This window comes from Paramormyrops kingsleyae, chromosome 4 (genome assembly GCF_048594095.1).
Source record: "Paramormyrops kingsleyae isolate MSU_618 chromosome 4, PKINGS_0.4, whole genome shotgun sequence".
NCBI classification, from domain to species: domain Eukaryota; kingdom Metazoa; phylum Chordata; class Actinopteri; order Osteoglossiformes; family Mormyridae; genus Paramormyrops; species Paramormyrops kingsleyae.
This window is the reverse complement of record NC_132800.1, coordinates 16535673-16552676: the sequence shown is the minus strand read 5'-3', so window position 1 is coordinate 16552676 and position 17004 is coordinate 16535673. Positions and strand designations below refer to the sequence as shown.

Below are 17004 nucleotides of genomic sequence, written 5' to 3'. Positions count from 1 at the left end.
ATCTGAATGTGAATTTTTTGTAATTGACCAATATGGTTCTTATTCATGACAATATTCAGTCAACGTTTTGTTTAAGAATTGCATTGATTAAGGATTGGATAAAATTTATTGATCTCGGGGGGAAATTCTTTTGAAAGCAGCAGATACAAACATACATGTAGTGCATCAGTTGTAAATAACAAATGGAAACTTGCTTCCACCAGAGGGATAAATATCCCTGTTTGCATGTGTGTCACTGTCTGTAAGTATATCACAGATGTGAGAGAAATGCTTGTGCATATAGGCTGTAAACCCTCATGCTCATGCATTTTAGTCTCTGTAAGTGTTACGTTCCGGCTGCTGTCAGGCGCAGTATAAACGGACTCAGACCCAGGATGGCTCGATTGTCAGGGGTAATTTATTAACAAAGAGCACAAACAGGGGAGAACATAACAGAAAAGGACAATGAAACACTGATGCAGAGCCGAAGCCGGCGTGGTGGCTGCCACAGGATCCATTCCTCCCCCCTTAGCCGGGAACCCACCTTATAGACCAACCCCCAGGGGAACAGGTGCATCACATCTAAATTAGACAGGGGGGAAGAGAAACAAACAAGCCACCAGCAGAGGCAGCAGCACAGAATGTGGAGCTCATCACCAGAGGAAGGAGAGGGACGTCAGAGTAAGAATCCACCTTTCCACTGTGTTCAGGGGTATATCTGTATTGCTGCAATGACACTGTGAGTGTATTGTGGGACATATTGTGGCTGACAGTGTCATTCCTAAACACTCTCTCTCTCTCTCTCTCTCTCTCTATATATATATATATATATATATGTGTGAGTGTATTGTGTGAGTGTATAGTGTGAGTGTATTGTGGGACATGTTGTGGCTGACAGTGTCATTCCTAATATATATATATTAGGAATCCTAATGAAACTCAATTTATATTTTTTCTGGTAACTGGAAATCACCTACACTGCATCATTGATGATCAGGTGTTTTTTTTTTCCAACATCACAAAAATTTTGATGTAGTACTAACGTGATTTATTAAGATTTTATATGATTTATCTTTACTTAGTTAACATATGATTAATCTGATTATATTACTTATCTTTACCTCAGGACCGCTGTAGGTTTTGAGCTAATTAAAATGTCTGCCGTCTGCCGCCCCCTGCTGGCCAAAGCATCGCCGCTGCGATATCAGGCTGCTGCGCTCAGTCACCAGAGACGCGGATTAAGTGTGTTACTCAGTTACGCTTCGGGCAGCGCTGAACCGGGACATTAATAGGATAGGGTAGGAAGCCTTTATTGTCAGTGTACAGGTAGCAAATACAATATACAGACAGAAATATATAAAATGTACATATAGAGGGGAGGGGAAAAGCCCCCCCCCCCCCCCCTAATCATCAGGCTCACATTTCATTACATTTTATTTCATTCATAATCAGAATTCACTTTATTGGTACAGCTGCATGTAAAATGATTTTGTTTTGGCAGTTTTTGTGCATTCACAGTCAACATAGAACAGAAGTCAGAGAAAAACATCATAAGTCATATTCTGCATGGGTTTGGCAAGCTGAACAAACATTCAATTTTGTCTAACATACGTCACACTTCAGACAGAGTAAAAAGGGTTATACTGGCTAAAAAGCAAAGATTTTACCTTTTTGCCATGGAGACGCAGCGACATGTGACACTCTGATAAGGTAAAAATGATTCCTCCAGCATACAGTGAGCTATCCCAGCATGCACAGGGACACGGAGGAGTTTATAGGAACCCCAAACCCTGGACAGAGGGGTTCAGTGAATGAGGAGGTGAAGCTGTACAGGAGGGTCAGTCCATCAGAGGAGACTCTGTAGAAGGACAGAGTACCAGCCGCCCAGTCCAGATACACTCCTACTCTGCAGGAGTCTGAGGGCTTTATGGGTATGTCAGTCTCTTTATTATTGTGCCAGACAGAGTAACTGTCAGGAGAGCAGAACAGACTCCATGACATGTCATTGAATCCAAGCAGACAGTCAGTACTGTTTCCTTTCCTCCTGATTCCTTTATAAGTCACTCCTATCAGGGCTCCATCTCCACTCCACTCAGCTTCCCAGTAACAGCGACCAGCCAGAGTCTCTCTGCAAAGAACTTGGGGCCGGCATTCAAATCTCTCTGGATGATCAGGATATGGCTGCTCTGCCCCCCGTGTCACCTTCCTGTTCTCCTCTGACAGAGACAGGCGGCTGTTTGCTGTGTTGGGGTCCAGCGTCAGCTGGCAGGAGTCTGTAGGCAAGAGGAAGAGCGATTAATCCCATCACGAAGCCCAGCATCTCCATCATTATCACTGTCACATCTCACACACTCACTAACACAGAACTCGCTCCAATACACACATTTTATTCCCAATATACTCATGTAGCCGCCCGAGTCTGCGGCGCTCCGGCTGCCCCCTGCGCTGTGAGACACGCCGCGCTGAGAGACTCGCTGGGGACCGAACTGCACTTTAGCCTGCGCTCTATTATTCTGTACGATACACAAAATATAAAAACGAAGCAGGAATTCAAGTATGTGAAATACCTCAGGAAATGTCGGACGCCCGCGCGACGCCGGCGGGAAGACGGGCCAAAATGATGCGCGTGTTAAACTAATAGGCTTAATTACAGGTAGATAAAATTACAAACAGCATTTATCAAACATGTTAACCATAAAATTATACGACACAGATTACCACTAAAAGTGAGCTTGTCTTTACGTCACAATATGAAGTTCTTTCAAACCACTTTGGACACACACCTCTCTCCAGCAGCGAGCCGACGCGATGCTCCCAACGCGGACGCGGACGCATCTAGGCTGGTTCTCCGCAAAGCGCAACACTCGCGTATCTGCACCGCGCATGCGTACATGGAAACGTTCATAGTTCTCCGGTCAAGCTGTGTACTTTGCTCTTGCCATATTTAAGTATTATTATTAGTAACTTATTATTCTGATATTCCCTGCACACGTACCACAGCAGTGAGGTCTGTGTATATTTCCCTACGTTTTACAAATTCTTTTTTTTCCCCCTCCACCACCCCCCCTCTGCGGAGGACTGCTTTATTTCTATTTAAATATTTATTTATTTATCTATCTATTTATTTATTTGTTTTTATTTACTTCCTCATACTTCCTCAAGAGAAGGAAAAGGAGCGAGGGGGGGGGGGGGGAACGGAGAAGAAGGGGGATAGAGAGAGAGAGGGAGAGAGAGAAAAAAAGAAAAAACTGAATCTGCATCAATGTCTGCTGAAGAGAGAAAACAACAACCAACATCTGTACGAATCACATCGAAAATCAAACGTTAAATGTTATTGAACAGGGGGGTATTTCACGAAGCAGGTTTTGCAAACTCTGGGTTTAAACTTGAACTCTGAGTTGATTAACTCTGAGATGTCAACCTCTGAGTTTTTGGTTTCAGAACAGGTGATAACGATTAGTTTACAAAACTCTGAGTTCAATTAACCCTGATTGTCACGCGTGCACGAGCACATAAAAAGGCTCTATCAATGGCATCCAGAGAAAATGATTCACCATGACAACACAAGGAAACAAATCTCGCGCTTCCAATTTCACCCCAGTGGAGCTTGAATTATTAATGATGGCGTATGCTGAATATGAGCATGCCATATCAAAAAAAGGAAACACGATTGCTGCTGCGAAAGAACGGGAACAAGCGTGGCAGAAAATAGCTGACCGAGTGAATGCGTAAGTATTGATAAGAACGATGTTGATTGATGTATATTTAAGAAATAATACTAGTTTTTCTATATTCTCTCTAATTTAATTTCGTTGTTACAGTTGTAACCCAGCAGGCATAAAGCGCACTTGGCAGCAAATAAAGATGAAGTATAAAAATATAGTACAAACAGGTAGGCACTGGACGATTGGGAGGTTTTGCTTGTCTATAAGACACAAAAGCTACAGTTTCATCTTAAATCTGGCAGCATGTAATATTGTTTAAATCTTTTTACAAGGTTCTAAATGTGGGCTTGGGTGCATATGTTCACATTTTACCTACATATTAGCCAATAGGAAAAAGGCAGAGGCCCGAAAAACTGGTGGGGGTCCACCACCAACACCTCTCACAGAGGCTGAAGAGATGGCTCTCAGCCAAAACACTGGCCGGCCCATGGCTGATGGCATCCTAGGAGGAAGCTCCTCCGATACAGCCATGCCCCAGGACAGAAGTTCTTACATAAGAAGTAAGTAATTCATATGAATGATGTATGTGCATTTGTCCAGTGTTGGCTCAGTGATGGCTATCCATTAAACTCATCATCAAACCCATCATAATCGAACCGATTGTAATTTATTTAAAAGTTATAGATGAGTATAATTTGATAGATGTCATTACTTCATGTACATACTGTTGAAAGACTGTGATATTTGAAAGACTGCCCACTGTTGTAAAAGTTATATTGAAAATGTGCAGGTCTCTGTTGATGAATTGCCTGTAATCCACATTGTCTTGCAGTTACTGATGGAGTAATCTCTGTTGTGGAACCGCCAGACACCCATGAAATGGTACATACTCTTCTCGAGATTTTTCATACTATGTCTTTCATTATTGGTGTATGCAAGTAAGAGAGTCTTCACTACAGGATGAAGACACCTTGTCAGCTGTCACAGGGAGGGAAGATGTAGAGCAGCCTATGGTATGCACTTTCTAACAAATACGTCATGTAAGTGATGCACCATTTTAAAACATTTATCCTTTCTTCACAGAGCAATGCAGAGAATCTCCAGGGTGAACCGACTGCATCCACAGCCACAGCGCAGCTTACCTCTGTAAGATGCTTCAGTATTTGCCTGCCAGTTATTGAAAAATTGGATTAAGAATCATTCTTCTCATTAAATGAAAATGTTGTTAGCTACAAGTGTCTGTTTTCTAAGTTATATTCATAGTGGTACAATTTTCACAGTGCAATACTGCCAAGATGTAACATTTTTGTGTATTCTAATAGCTCCCTGTAAAGCAGTTGTACAAAATATACCTTGAGAAACAAATTGAAAAATCGGATCTGGAAATGGAACACATTAAACAAAAAATGCAGAAAACCCTAATAGAAATACAAATATTGGAACATCAGTTAAAGGTGGGTAGTGGCACAAGTTGATGGATCGTTAACTGTCTTTCAAAACAAAATATTAAAATACTGTTTTGCATATTCAATTACAGGAAATAAAGAAGAGTTCATAAAATGATTGTCATTTGTTTTTATTTGCAACTTATTTACTGGAAATGATTAGAACATATTGCGTTTCGAACAGCTTGTCCATCTGTTGCATCAACAGGAATGTCAGGGTTGTTATCAGGGTCAACCTCTGGGGCAGCAACCCAGATTTCTCTTCTCATCATTGCAATATTGTGCAGGACTACGCATGCAACAATGATATCACAGGCCCTTTCTGGGGTGGCACGGAGGCCACGAAGGCACTGGAAACGGGCCTTCAGTATGCCCAGGGTCATCTCTATTCTGGCCCGGGTCCTGCTGTGAGCCAAGTTATATCTTTGCTGTGGGCCAGGCTCAGGATCAGGGTATGGGGTCAGCAGATAGGGCTGGCATGGGTACCCCCTGTCACCGAGTAGGTAACCACTGAACTCCCCTACAATAATGAGTAGACAGTTTACATGTTAAGGTGCAATATGAGGGAACAAGATATTGCTTAAAGATTATAATATACTGTAGCTACATTATATACTCACCACGAGCAAGTCTAGCACTCAGTGTGCATTCACGGAACATTCTGGCATCATGCACAGACCCAGGCCACTTTGCCTCCACGTTGCTGATGACATAGGCTGCATCACATATAATCTTCACAATGCAGAACAGTGATTAGTTACTGTAGATGTACTGTAAAGTAGGCCAATAATTCAATGCAGTAAACTACTAAAAGCTAGAAACACCTACCTGCACATTAATACTGTGGAATGACTTTCTGTTCACATAGTCTCCTTCATTTACTGAAGGAGCCTTAATGGGAATATGTGTGCCATCTATGCAGCCAATCACACCTGGAAATCCTAACAAAGAGGGCATAAGTCTACTTAATTTTAACAGGTACTGCAGTCAGTTTCTAGTTTTGTATGGTGTTACAATGCAAAAAGTGTAACTGTATTTTATCTAGTCTTAACCTACAATTGTTTATTGCTTCAAATCTTAAAGCATATTACTAAATATATGAGGCTATTACTTCATACCTGCAATTCTGTGGAATTCTTCCTTGATTATTCTACTACATCTGTGACCAGGAAATGCCACAAACGTGTAGAGAAAATGTTTAAGCGCAAGAGTAACCTGTCTGATACACCGGCAGACGGTTGCCTTAGAAACATGTTGAGCGTCACCAATATTATACAGAAAGCTGCCATTAGCAAAAAAGCGAAGTGCTGTACAAAGAATTTGCTCGGAACTGAGAGGATGTCCACGGTGTGTTTGACGAGCAAAATGAGGGCTAAGAATATTGTTGAGATAAATGATTGTCTGTGATGAAAAACGGTAACGCTCTAACAGAAAATCATTTGTAAACGATAAAATATCTAAACGGGGTCTGATCACCCTCTCCTGACGTAGATTCCTGCGGATAATTTGTGCCTCGATGTCGACCGGTCTTTCGAGAAAAGGACACGCCATGTCTGAGAAAGTACTTGCTTCAATCTGACTGTTCATTTAAAGAGGAGGAACTCAGAGTTACAGGGATTAAACCTGCTAGCGAGCAGGTTAGCTTCACGGGGTATGTTACCGCGGTAAATGACTCAGAGTTGGGCTCAACTGGCTTTTTGAAACCGAAAACTTTGAATTTCCCTTAACTCACACACAACTAACTCCGAGTTTTCACTAAACCCGCTTCGTGAAACGGCCCCCAGCACACACACCCAGCATTACAACACATGCCCAGAAGCAACAGCCGATCAAGACAGCGCGCGTCCATGTGCAACTGTCCGCACACCTGTGTGTGTCAGTGCGCTGGTGTTCATAAGGTTTCTCCATGTAAATGTCTAGTAGTGTGTGTGGGGAGCCACAGCCCCGCCCCCCCAGGACATGAAGCTGACATAGAGGAGACCCGGGCCCCAGACACCAAGAAAAGGGCAGAGGATAGTTCCGGCGGGGGGGGGGTCATCCGGCAGCCACATAGCAGGAGCCCCAGGGGGCCATGGCGGCGAGCCCGCAGGCTCCGCCGACAGCCGGCCACACCAGGGCAGACCGGAGACCGGGTCCAGAGATCCAAGGGCCCCCCCACCCCCCAGCCAGGGCCCGACAGAGCCGGGAGGGCCAGGCAACCGCCAAGAGTGAGCCAGCACACACCAGAGCATCCAAACCCGGACATCGAGAACCACCAACGCATCGGCAGCCGGAGGCCCCATCCACCGGCAGGGAGTGTGGCGGGGGGGAATAGAGCCTGAGATGTTATTCCAGGTGGAGTCTAAGATCCAACCTGACACATGCGTATAGACAAACAGGCGTACACATACACAAGCATGCTGGGGTAAATGTGAACTGGAAGTTTCTTAATAATTTCCAGCAAGAACATGCTGAACTACATGGAGGTCGGCAGTTAATTAATGTTGAAAGCTGTGGATTGCACACGCTTCACAATTCACTCAAGACTGGCTTCTCTACATGGAATATTGAGAAACTGTTGAGAGCAATGCACTTTGTTTTTCACAATGTCCCTGCAAGAAGAGAAGATTATACAAAACTTACAGGCTCATCTCTTTTCCACTCCCATTCTGTGGACACAGATGGGTGGAAAATCTGCCTGTTGCAGAGAGAGCCATTGAGGTATGGCCAAAGCTTAAAGAGTATGTGGAGGCAGTCCATGGAAAAGAGCTACCAAACCCTGCAACCTCCTCTTTTGATACTATTCAAGCAGCAAGATCCCCTGATAGTAGTTTGCTATCAGCTTCTGGATGCTTGATGGTATATGGAAAAACTCCCGGGCGAAGGTGATGAGCTGGTGGGGAACTGAGCCGAAGGCGTTTGCGACGTCTAACCAGACGACATGCAGGTCCGACTTGCTGTGCCTGGCTCTCTGGATTTGTTCCCAAATCATCGTAGCGTGTTCCACGCAGCCAGGGAACCCTGGGACGCCTGCCTTCTGGCAACCAGTATCGATGTAATTGTTGACTAGGAGGAAGTTGGTCAGGCATGTAGCCAGGATTGAGAAGAAGAGGTTTTTGGACTCCATTTCCTTTGGGATGAAGGTGGTAACTGGGATGCTGGAATTACGCACACTATGCTGCAGTGCGGCAGGAGTAGGGGCCAAAAGTCGTACTAGGCGGAATTGGCGCACAGAAAAAAAAAATTGATGTTGCGGACAGGAGATGGGAGCCCAATGAACACAATGTGGACTTATCCTATTTGTTCGTACTGTATGTCTGAAAGTTTGTAAGTAGAGGAAAGTCTGTAAATCCAACATAACGGAATACATATGAACCTTTACTCTTACTTTCACCTACATTAATTTTTGAAACCGGTGGAAACGCAGGCAGGTTCTCAAAAGGCAGTAAGTGAAAACCAGCCCAGCACCGGCTCCGTGTTGGTGGAAATGAGGCATCAGTACAGTGTTCCCAGGTCCAGCCCAAGGTCTGCTTAAAATCTGCCCAGTGGAAGCTGAAACTAGCCCAATATGTGAAATCCCAGTATACTGTATCTCAAAGAAATAAACCAGTTTGTTATATCCTCATCACTTTCAAATAGTGACTCCTGTCTTCTGCAATCCCCCCCCTTGTGAAACTGAACAGGTAAGAAGTGTGCGCACATACATTAACACGTAGGTCCTCTCTCTGTATAAACACACTGGGTTAGAGGGCGAGTGCCACCTTCTGTATTTATGTTCGGGTGAGTAAGCCTAGTGTAGTCTGGGTTTTTATTTTCTATCTTTGGTTTTAGTTATAATCTTAACAGGGTAGGTAAGAGGTGTTATGTTTTGTTAATTTCTTTCCTTTGACGCGTCCATGTTCTTTTCCCTGGGTCTGGCCCATCCTCCTGTGTTCCCAGCACCCAAATCCCTGTATTGGTTCAGTCAGAAAGACTGAAAGCTATTGCTCACCATGAATCCATGACACTGAAATCTACTAATCAAGCCAGAAATATTGGTGTAGTTCTGGACTCAGACCTAAATATCAACAGTCACATAAAGAGAATTACAAAATCTGCCTCCCACCACCTTAAAAATAGAGCAAGAATTAAAGGATTTCAAAATACAGAAAAGCTTGTTCATGTGTTTATTTTCAGAAGGCTAGACTATTGTAATCGTGTCTTCGCAGGTCTTGGTAATAAATCAGTCAGACAGCTGCAGCTCATCCAGAATGCTGCCACCAGAGTCCTCACTAACACCAAGGAAGTAGAGCATATTACACAGGTCCTTAAATCACTGCACTGGTTTCCTGTGCATCACAGGATTGATTTTAAAATATTATTTCTTGTCTACAAGGCACTAAATGGCACTAATTTCCTTGAACGTTGTGAAGCATCCAGACCCCTGAGGGCATCTGGGAAAGGTTTACTCAGTGTCCCAGAATGAAGACCAAGCAGGGTTAAGCAGCTTTTAGTCTCTATGCTCCCTGTCTGTGGAACAAGCTTCCTGAAGACCTGAGGTCTGCTAACACTGTCAGCTCATTACAATCAGGGCTTAAAATGTTACTGTTTGCTGCAGCTATTCAATAAATTTAATCAGCAGGAGTTTAGTCATACGCTCCCTCTACAATGTCACTTCTTTTCAGTTAACAATTTATTTGTTATTTCGGCTTTTAGGCTTTTTAAAATGATCTTTTAAATCAACAATGAATGCGTTTGCAATTCCCACCCCAAAGGTCCGAGGTACCATAAAAGAAAGGGTACTTTGTGTACTGGAACTTTTGGTACTGGTACTCAAACGGAAGTCAATGGAAAAGGGAAAGTACCAAATGTACCGTACCTGGTGCAGTGGAAAAGCACCCTGAATGAACTTGCCTTGCTTTGCAATTAGATTCAAAAGCAACTGACATAAACAGCTCATGTAAATGTGAAAGACCAGGAGGCAGCGGGAGAGAGAAAGAGAAGCTCCACTAGCAGAAGAAAACGAAACACAGTAAAACACCTCATACAGGGAGAGAGAAGCGTGTGTGTGAACAGACTCACATTGTAAGAATTCTGCTCTGGTCGTGGGCACTAATACCGATAGGATGGTGTCTTTGGTAACTAGAAGGAGACAGAGAGAAACAGGGATGTGAGTAAAAGGAATTTACTTGTGGGAGATGGACTTCACTCACTGTGGAGACACCAGCAGTAGATTATTATCATTATGAGGGATAATAACAGGCATTTTAACAAACTGCAAATCATGGTAAGTTACACATAATACAGATATTAGGATTCTGTAATGTAGAAGAAACATGAATCGTGATCTGGGTTTTGTAGCCTGTAGAATTTAGAGCTCATTAGTTTTCATAAAAATTTAGTCTTATTGGAAAAAGAAACTGACTTTGTCACACCATCATGAGGCTGACTGTCCTACATACTCTCTCTGCATGGTGTATATTAACAAGATCAGACTGAAAAATGTTTTTATTTATCAACCTGTATGATGGATCTCTGCCATTTTCTTTTCGCAAACATTCTCCAGTTGATCCTTCAGTTCAGAAACCACCTTCCTCATGTTCTCAAAAGAGCAGCGTGGACTGACGGAGATTCTGGGTCCAAATCCAGCTTCAGGGGTGACAGGAAGACCCTGACACTTCTATAAAAACACAGTCTGATTAAACACCTTCATCAAAGCAAATATGTATGGCAATATAATTAACAGGATCATTAACATCTGACAAATGACAGACTAGTTGAAATACAAATGAGAACATGCACCCATTTGAATACTCTGGTTTTCTTATTGTCAAAGTAGCTGTTCTGTTACCTGGAGGAAATGGATGTGATCCTCTGTGTGTGAAAGCTGCTCCAGCTCAGAGTGTCTCCTCTTCAGTTCATCAATCTCCTGCTTCAGTCTCTCCATGTCTCCTTCAGCCTGACTCACTGCAGCCTTCTCCTGATCTCTGATCAGCTTTGTCACCTCAGAGCGTCTTCTCTCAATGGAGCGGATCATCTCAGTGAAGATCCTCTCGCTGTCCTCCACTGTTGACTGTGCTGAGCTCTGTTGGTGACACAGGGAGCAGAGGACAGTAAATTACAATTGGCCCCTTTTGAGACTCCAGAGAGCCTCACTGTACAATAGTGATATGAGCCGACAGGAGGTATAAAACAGCACAGGGCTGTGGTTTGGAGCGTCACGATGCTGGATGCCTCAGGGACTGAAACCCAGCCAGCACTGATTGGAAATGATCACTCATTAAGCTCATACACTGTCAGCTGCAGGGATTTGGCAGAGACTGGTGGCTGTATGGGGCAGGTTGGTTGTCACCATTAGGTCTTAGTTTAATAGGTGACTTTTTTGGTGTTTATTTGCATTATGCTGGGTTGAGAAAAGTTGCATTTTTCTCAAATGGGCCTTTTATGGTACTTTTCTAAATAAATAAGCTACTACTGCTGCAATGCCTGGTTAAACTCTGTTATCTAGCAACTTTGTCCCATTAAATCTCTGACCCAGAATAACCCACAGCAGCATTAATTTCATTAATACCCACAAGTCTATAAATCTGCAATCTGTTGAATCTGAAAGAATTAATATGATCACAAGCCAGCTGTTATCTTCTCCTCAGGTTCAAACTCACTGTGAATGAGCCCACAGCCTCTCTCAGCTCCTGCAGCTCCTTCTCTCTCATCTGAATTCTCTGCTGAAATTCTCTCTGTGTTTCACCCATTTGTTTCTACAGATAGGAAACAAGATGACAATACAAGTTTGTTTCATTAGCTGAGATCATATTCATTAATCATCCTGTCCAGGGTGGACCCCAGCCTTGGGCCCTATGCTGCCTGGGAAAGGATCCAGGCGCTCTCTGTGACCCTGACCTGGATTACTGGTTAGGAGATGGATGGATGGATATTCTTAAATAATTTATTGACTGTAGGTAGGATAAACTGACCATAGACCCTTTGGTCCTGTTTCCACCTGGAATTAACATGCATCCTGGGTGATCCAATCACAAGTGGGCAGCGCTAATTACAGGTGTGAAGGCACCCAGGACACATTGAAGATGCACTGAGATCTGATCACTCAAACCACATTGGGAGGTGGTCTGGGTCCAATATGGCCACATTCTTATAGCAATGTGAAGGTGAATGTGTCATGGGCTGCATTGCAGGACCGGCTACTCGACTGTCGTCCTATTTGATTTATGTCACACACAAGGACTTGACGATATCAGATCTAAGGCATGACAGCCAACTTTAGAACCAGTACAGCTGCTACAGAAAGGCTTTGTCAAATCCAACAGCAGATGGACAGACCCACTCTCAGAATGATTCAAGAAGTGGAAACCAGCTGGAATAGCAGCTATTCAATGCTGCAGTGATCACATGATCAAGGAGAGCCAGTTGGTGCTGCATTGGTCACTCTGAAGACAGAGCTCACAACCCTGACCTCAGAGGAATATCACGTAATTTATGAGTGTCTGGGTGTTTTATGACGTTTCAATTAGGCAACTGTTGCACTTTCTGAAGAGAAGAGAGTATCAGGATCCAAGGTAATTCCTCTCATCCACATGCTTAGACATGCTGTGAATCTGAAACTGTCCCAGACACAGAATGTTAAGGCCCAGCAGTTGTGCAAGAACCTCTTGAAGTTGCTCACTGAGAGGTTGTCAGTCTATGAGACCATGAGCATAATGACACTGGCCACACTGCTGGATCCAAGGTATAAAACCTCAGGTGTCTGTAACCAATCTAATGCTCAGGCTGCTGTGAAACACCTTACAGCAGAGTGTACATCCAGCATAAGATTATAGGAGGCCCAGCAGAACCCATCCACACCCACATGCATCCAGCCACCAGAACCAGAGCCTGCAGGAACCTCATCTGGTACTGCAATACACACTGGTACTGTTCCAACCTTCACATTTTAATAGTAATGTTCAATTAAACGGAATTGGGATAAATAATTATTATTGCACAGTACAAAATGCACAGTGTATATAATGATTCATGCTTTGTCATTTTAGTTCCAGGTCTGTAGGATCTTCTGGACAGTGATGTGGGGGAGAGCAAACGGGTCAAGAGTCCTACAGCAGATGCTACTGTGGAGGTTCAGCAGTACCTCAGTGACCCAAATATACTGCGTTCTGAAGACTCTTTGCAGTTCTGGGATATGCAGAAGGCTGTGTATCCACACTGATATGAACTTGCAATACAGTTTCTCTGCACTCCAGCGACCTCCGTTCTATGTTAGCGGGATTCTCTAAAGTGGGAGAAGTTGTTAATAAAAAAACCCTGACTACTTTGCTCCTTTTACGTCAGACATATAATTCAGCACATCAGGCAAATCAATGTCAACATTAATTGTCTTTCTTAACATTTTCACAAATTTTGAACTTCACTGTTTATGATTAAAAGCCAAAATATTATCCTATGGCAACCAACACAATGCATTACAGGCTGAGCCCTTTAATCTTGAATATAAATGTATTAATCTAGGTATATCTTAGAAAAGACCTTTTTTTAATATGTACATTTGTACTGTGTTGAGGTAGGTAAGGTAAGGTAAGGTAGGTAAGGTAAGGAGCACACGCTGATTACAGTGCCTTACCACACCCACCACAGGACCAACCACCTCAGGGAGGAGATCCTGAGTGCAGCCGTGCAGTGGGTGACGCCTCAGCACCACACCAGTCTGAATGGACCATTGTTCAGAGTTTTTTCAAGAGGCTGGAGTGTCAATCCTGAAAAAAAAACTGTGTTGACGTACAGTAGTATAAAAATGCATGTGTATAACGTGAAAAATTTATTGTGAAATATAGTTTGAATTATTTAAGTAATCACATTTGCATTATGTCAAATAATATATTATAATATGGACTGTCTAATGAAAATCGCAACATTATTACAAAATACAAATTAACAATTATACATAGAAGACAAGTGTTATAATGAAATATAATGCCGTTTATGGAATTATTTAAAAATAAAGAGACACATTATTGAAATATTTATTTATTATTTTATTTAGCTTTAGACATATTTATTTATTTTATTTGAGTATCATGGCGTTCCATACAAACATCTTAGTCGTTTTTGATACCCTAAAATGTGCTAATAGCTTCTGATTCCTTCTTGTCCTTCTTTTAATGTTCGGCAGATTCTGCATATGGAAGTTATTTACCTGCTTATTTTAATTACTGCGGAAAGTGAGATCCAATTACAAACGGTCAGTCGAGATGCATGTGGAGACGCTTGTTAATACCAGGTGTGAACAGAGCCTTTGACTCACCACTGTTGTACTGAGCTCATAGTTTTGTGTTTGTGGGTTTCCTGTCAGCTTAAACAGGGCTGGTCATTCTCATCGGACCTCTCTAATTAACAAGGTGTTTCAATAATAACAATAATTGATACCTTCACTGATCCCTGTGGGGAAATTCTCTTAACACCCCCCTTGCTCTCTGTAGGTGAGAGTAAACTGGCTGCAAAGGGCAGCCACCCATAGCAGCACCCAGGGAGCTGGGGGTTAAGGGCCTTGCTCAGGGACCCCCAGATGTACCAAGGCCAGGCTTGAACTGGCAATCTTCTGATCATAGCAGAGAGGCTTAGCCCACTCAGCCACAGGCTGCCCCAGAACTGTCACACTCTGGCTGTTTCATGTTTACTGCACCATTCTCAGGAAACTCTACACACTGGAGTGTGTGAAATTAAAATCCCAGGACGGTGGCTGTTTCTGAGATGATGGAGCCGCTACTCTTATGCTGAGCTCCATTTACCTCGGAGGCCGGAACTCTGAGCTGGGAATGACATCACAGACGAGTTAAACACGTTCCAGAGCAGCAAGTCGGAAAGTCATTTAGCAAAACCAGGGACTGGTTTTAAAAAGCAAAATTTCTTGCTTAGCCGGGTAAGTTGTTAGTTGTAATGAGTCCCAGTTTAAATGGCCTTTTAATTCATTCACTTATATTTAGCCCGGACTACCCTAAACCCGACAAAATGTCTGGCTAAGCAAGAAATCACACTTTCTGAAACAGGCCACAGTTCTAGCCTGGTTAATTGTTAGCCACTGTTAGTAATATCAATTGATAACAACAGATTACATGGTATTTTTCACACAAAAACACCACAGCAACACGTCCACAAATAGCAGTTAGGCTAGGGTGACCAGATAATCCATGTCAGGGAGGACACTTTGAGCTACTTCAGGTTTTACAAACTACTTTCAAATTGAAAGGCTCCTGTGCTCGGCTAAATAGTTCAGCTCTTCTTGTGCTTTGACTGGTTTGTTTCCTTGACTGAAAGACACATCCAGCTGTTTCACATTAACATTAGTGACACATGCATGATTATAGGAGAATGACCAATCAGCACACAGCAAGAGCTCAGTGCTGAAGTGAAATCCAGGTCCTTTTAATTGAAATGGTAATTTACAATTCCTGTCCTAGCTCAGAGTGTCCTCCCTGACATGGATTATCTGGTCACCCTAAGTTAGGCATTACTGTGTGTACGACTGATTTAATGAGCCAAAAATAAGTGCTAATGAACAATTTAAAACTACAGATTTAACTTCTGTCGATAAAGGGTGCAGCCATCTTGAATTCTCAGGTTTTCTTGTGTAGATTTCTCTGAATTCAAGTTGCGTTCCAGTTGAAATTTATGACTAGGAACTCGGAATTTCAAAAGTTCAGATGAAATGCAGCATTAGTACCAACAATCACACCATATATAAAACCATTCAGCTCACACATCTCAGTCATTCAGATGCTCGGCCGAACAGTAAGTGAACCTCTTCACCCTGTTTGCTTGCTGTATATATTCAGCTGCAGCCACATGATTCGATGTTTGAAGGAGTTTCAGTACGAATTCAATCAATAATTGTTTTAAATTGCATTTTCAATTCATTTTTCTTTCTTTTTTTTACCAAACCTGACTTGTTCTGGTTGTTTTCATAGCAATACTACTAACATGTGTTAAGACAAAAGTCATTTTTATTTCAAATAAATTTTATCATTTATATAAGAGTACTTCTGGCCTGACCTGTATCTCTGCCCTTCCTGCAGCAGCTGAGACTGTATCATGGCCTCTGTGTTCATCCATCACACACAGCAGACAGATACACTGCTGGTCGGTACGGCAGTAGACCTCCAGGGGTTTGTCATGCTGGGAACAGACCTTGTCCTGCAGACGTCCAGTGGCATCAGTCAGCTTGTGCTTCTTAAAAGCTGGAGACTCATAGTGAGGCTGGAGGTGAGTTTCACAGTAAGAGGCCAGACACACCAGGCAGGACTTGACAGCTTTGTGTTTTCTCCCAGTACAGAAATCACACTCCACATCTCCAGGTCCAGCATAATGGTCAGCAGGAGCAGCTGCTTGTAGTCCAGTCTTCTTCAGTTTCTCCACCACTTCAGCCAGTATGGTGTTTCTGTTCAGAACAGGTCTGGGTATGAAGGTCTGTCTGCACTGGGGGCAGCTGTAAACTCCAAGATGATCCTCCTGATCCCAGCAGCTCTTAATGCAGCTCATACAGTAACTGTGTCCACAGTTGATAGCCACTGGATCCTTCAGTAAATCCAGACAGATTGGACAGCTGAACTGGTTCTGATCCAGTGTGGAACTGGCTTCTGCCATTTCACCACGAACGCTGATAGTATTCAGTTTCGTTTTCTCTCACAGTCGTCTGTGTGTGAGAGTGGGAGGAACTTCCTGCTTTTCAGGCTGCAGTAGGTGTGGTTTTGGACTGAGGCCAGACTGAGAAGAGCAGACTGAGCAAACACTGGAGTTTGAATATGTGCGTTGGTCACCATATCTTAAAAAGGACATTGCAGCCTTAGAAAAGGTGCAGCGTAGGGCCACAAGAATGATTCCTGGTCTTAGAGGAATGTCATACGAGGAAAGGTTAGTTGAGCTAAATCTGTTCAGCCTCAAGCAAAGAACAT

At 43.1% G+C, this 17004-nt stretch overlaps 2 protein-coding genes and 1 long non-coding RNA gene across 5 annotated transcripts; 1 reads left to right on the top strand and 2 right to left on the bottom strand.

Annotated features, from left to right (window-relative positions):
* Window positions 1–1539: 1539 nt before the first annotated feature.
* LOC140588927 (E3 ubiquitin-protein ligase TRIM16-like) lies at window positions 1540–16728 on the bottom strand. The gene is made up of 6 exons (XM_072711590.1): window positions 16106–16728; window positions 11710–11805; window positions 10899–11132; window positions 10568–10727; window positions 10130–10180; window positions 1540–2252 (listed from the first exon to the last, which is right to left on the bottom strand). Exons 1-6 carry the CDS (start codon window positions 16694–16696, stop codon window positions 1720–1722), a joined length of 1665 nt encoding a protein of 554 aa, XP_072567691.1. The 5' UTR covers window positions 16697–16728; the 3' UTR covers window positions 1540–1719.
* On the top strand, window positions 3330–5204 carry LOC140588920 (uncharacterized). 2 transcript variants are annotated; one of them, XM_072711580.1, is made up of 7 exons: window positions 3330–3707; window positions 3801–3871; window positions 4028–4204; window positions 4477–4526; window positions 4604–4657; window positions 4728–4790; window positions 4967–5204. In XM_072711580.1, exons 1-7 carry the CDS (start codon window positions 3535–3537, stop codon window positions 5117–5119), a joined length of 741 nt encoding a protein of 246 aa, XP_072567681.1. In that variant the 5' UTR covers window positions 3330–3534; the 3' UTR covers window positions 5120–5204. The 2 variants fall into 2 exon arrangements, 1 of the variants encoding a protein (XP_072567681.1); XR_011990151.1 differs by lacking the exon at window positions 4604–4657 and having other exon boundaries at window positions 4728–5204.
* Window positions 5205–6868, bottom strand: LOC140588929 (uncharacterized). Of its 2 annotated transcripts, XR_011990153.1 has the most exons (4): window positions 6208–6868; window positions 5918–6030; window positions 5710–5821; window positions 5205–5609 (listed from the first exon to the last, which is right to left on the bottom strand). It is a non-coding gene; the product is annotated as an uncharacterized lncRNA (long non-coding RNA). The 2 variants fall into 2 exon arrangements; XR_011990152.1 differs by having other exon boundaries at window positions 5918–6868.
* Window positions 16729–17004: the final 276 nt, after the last annotated feature.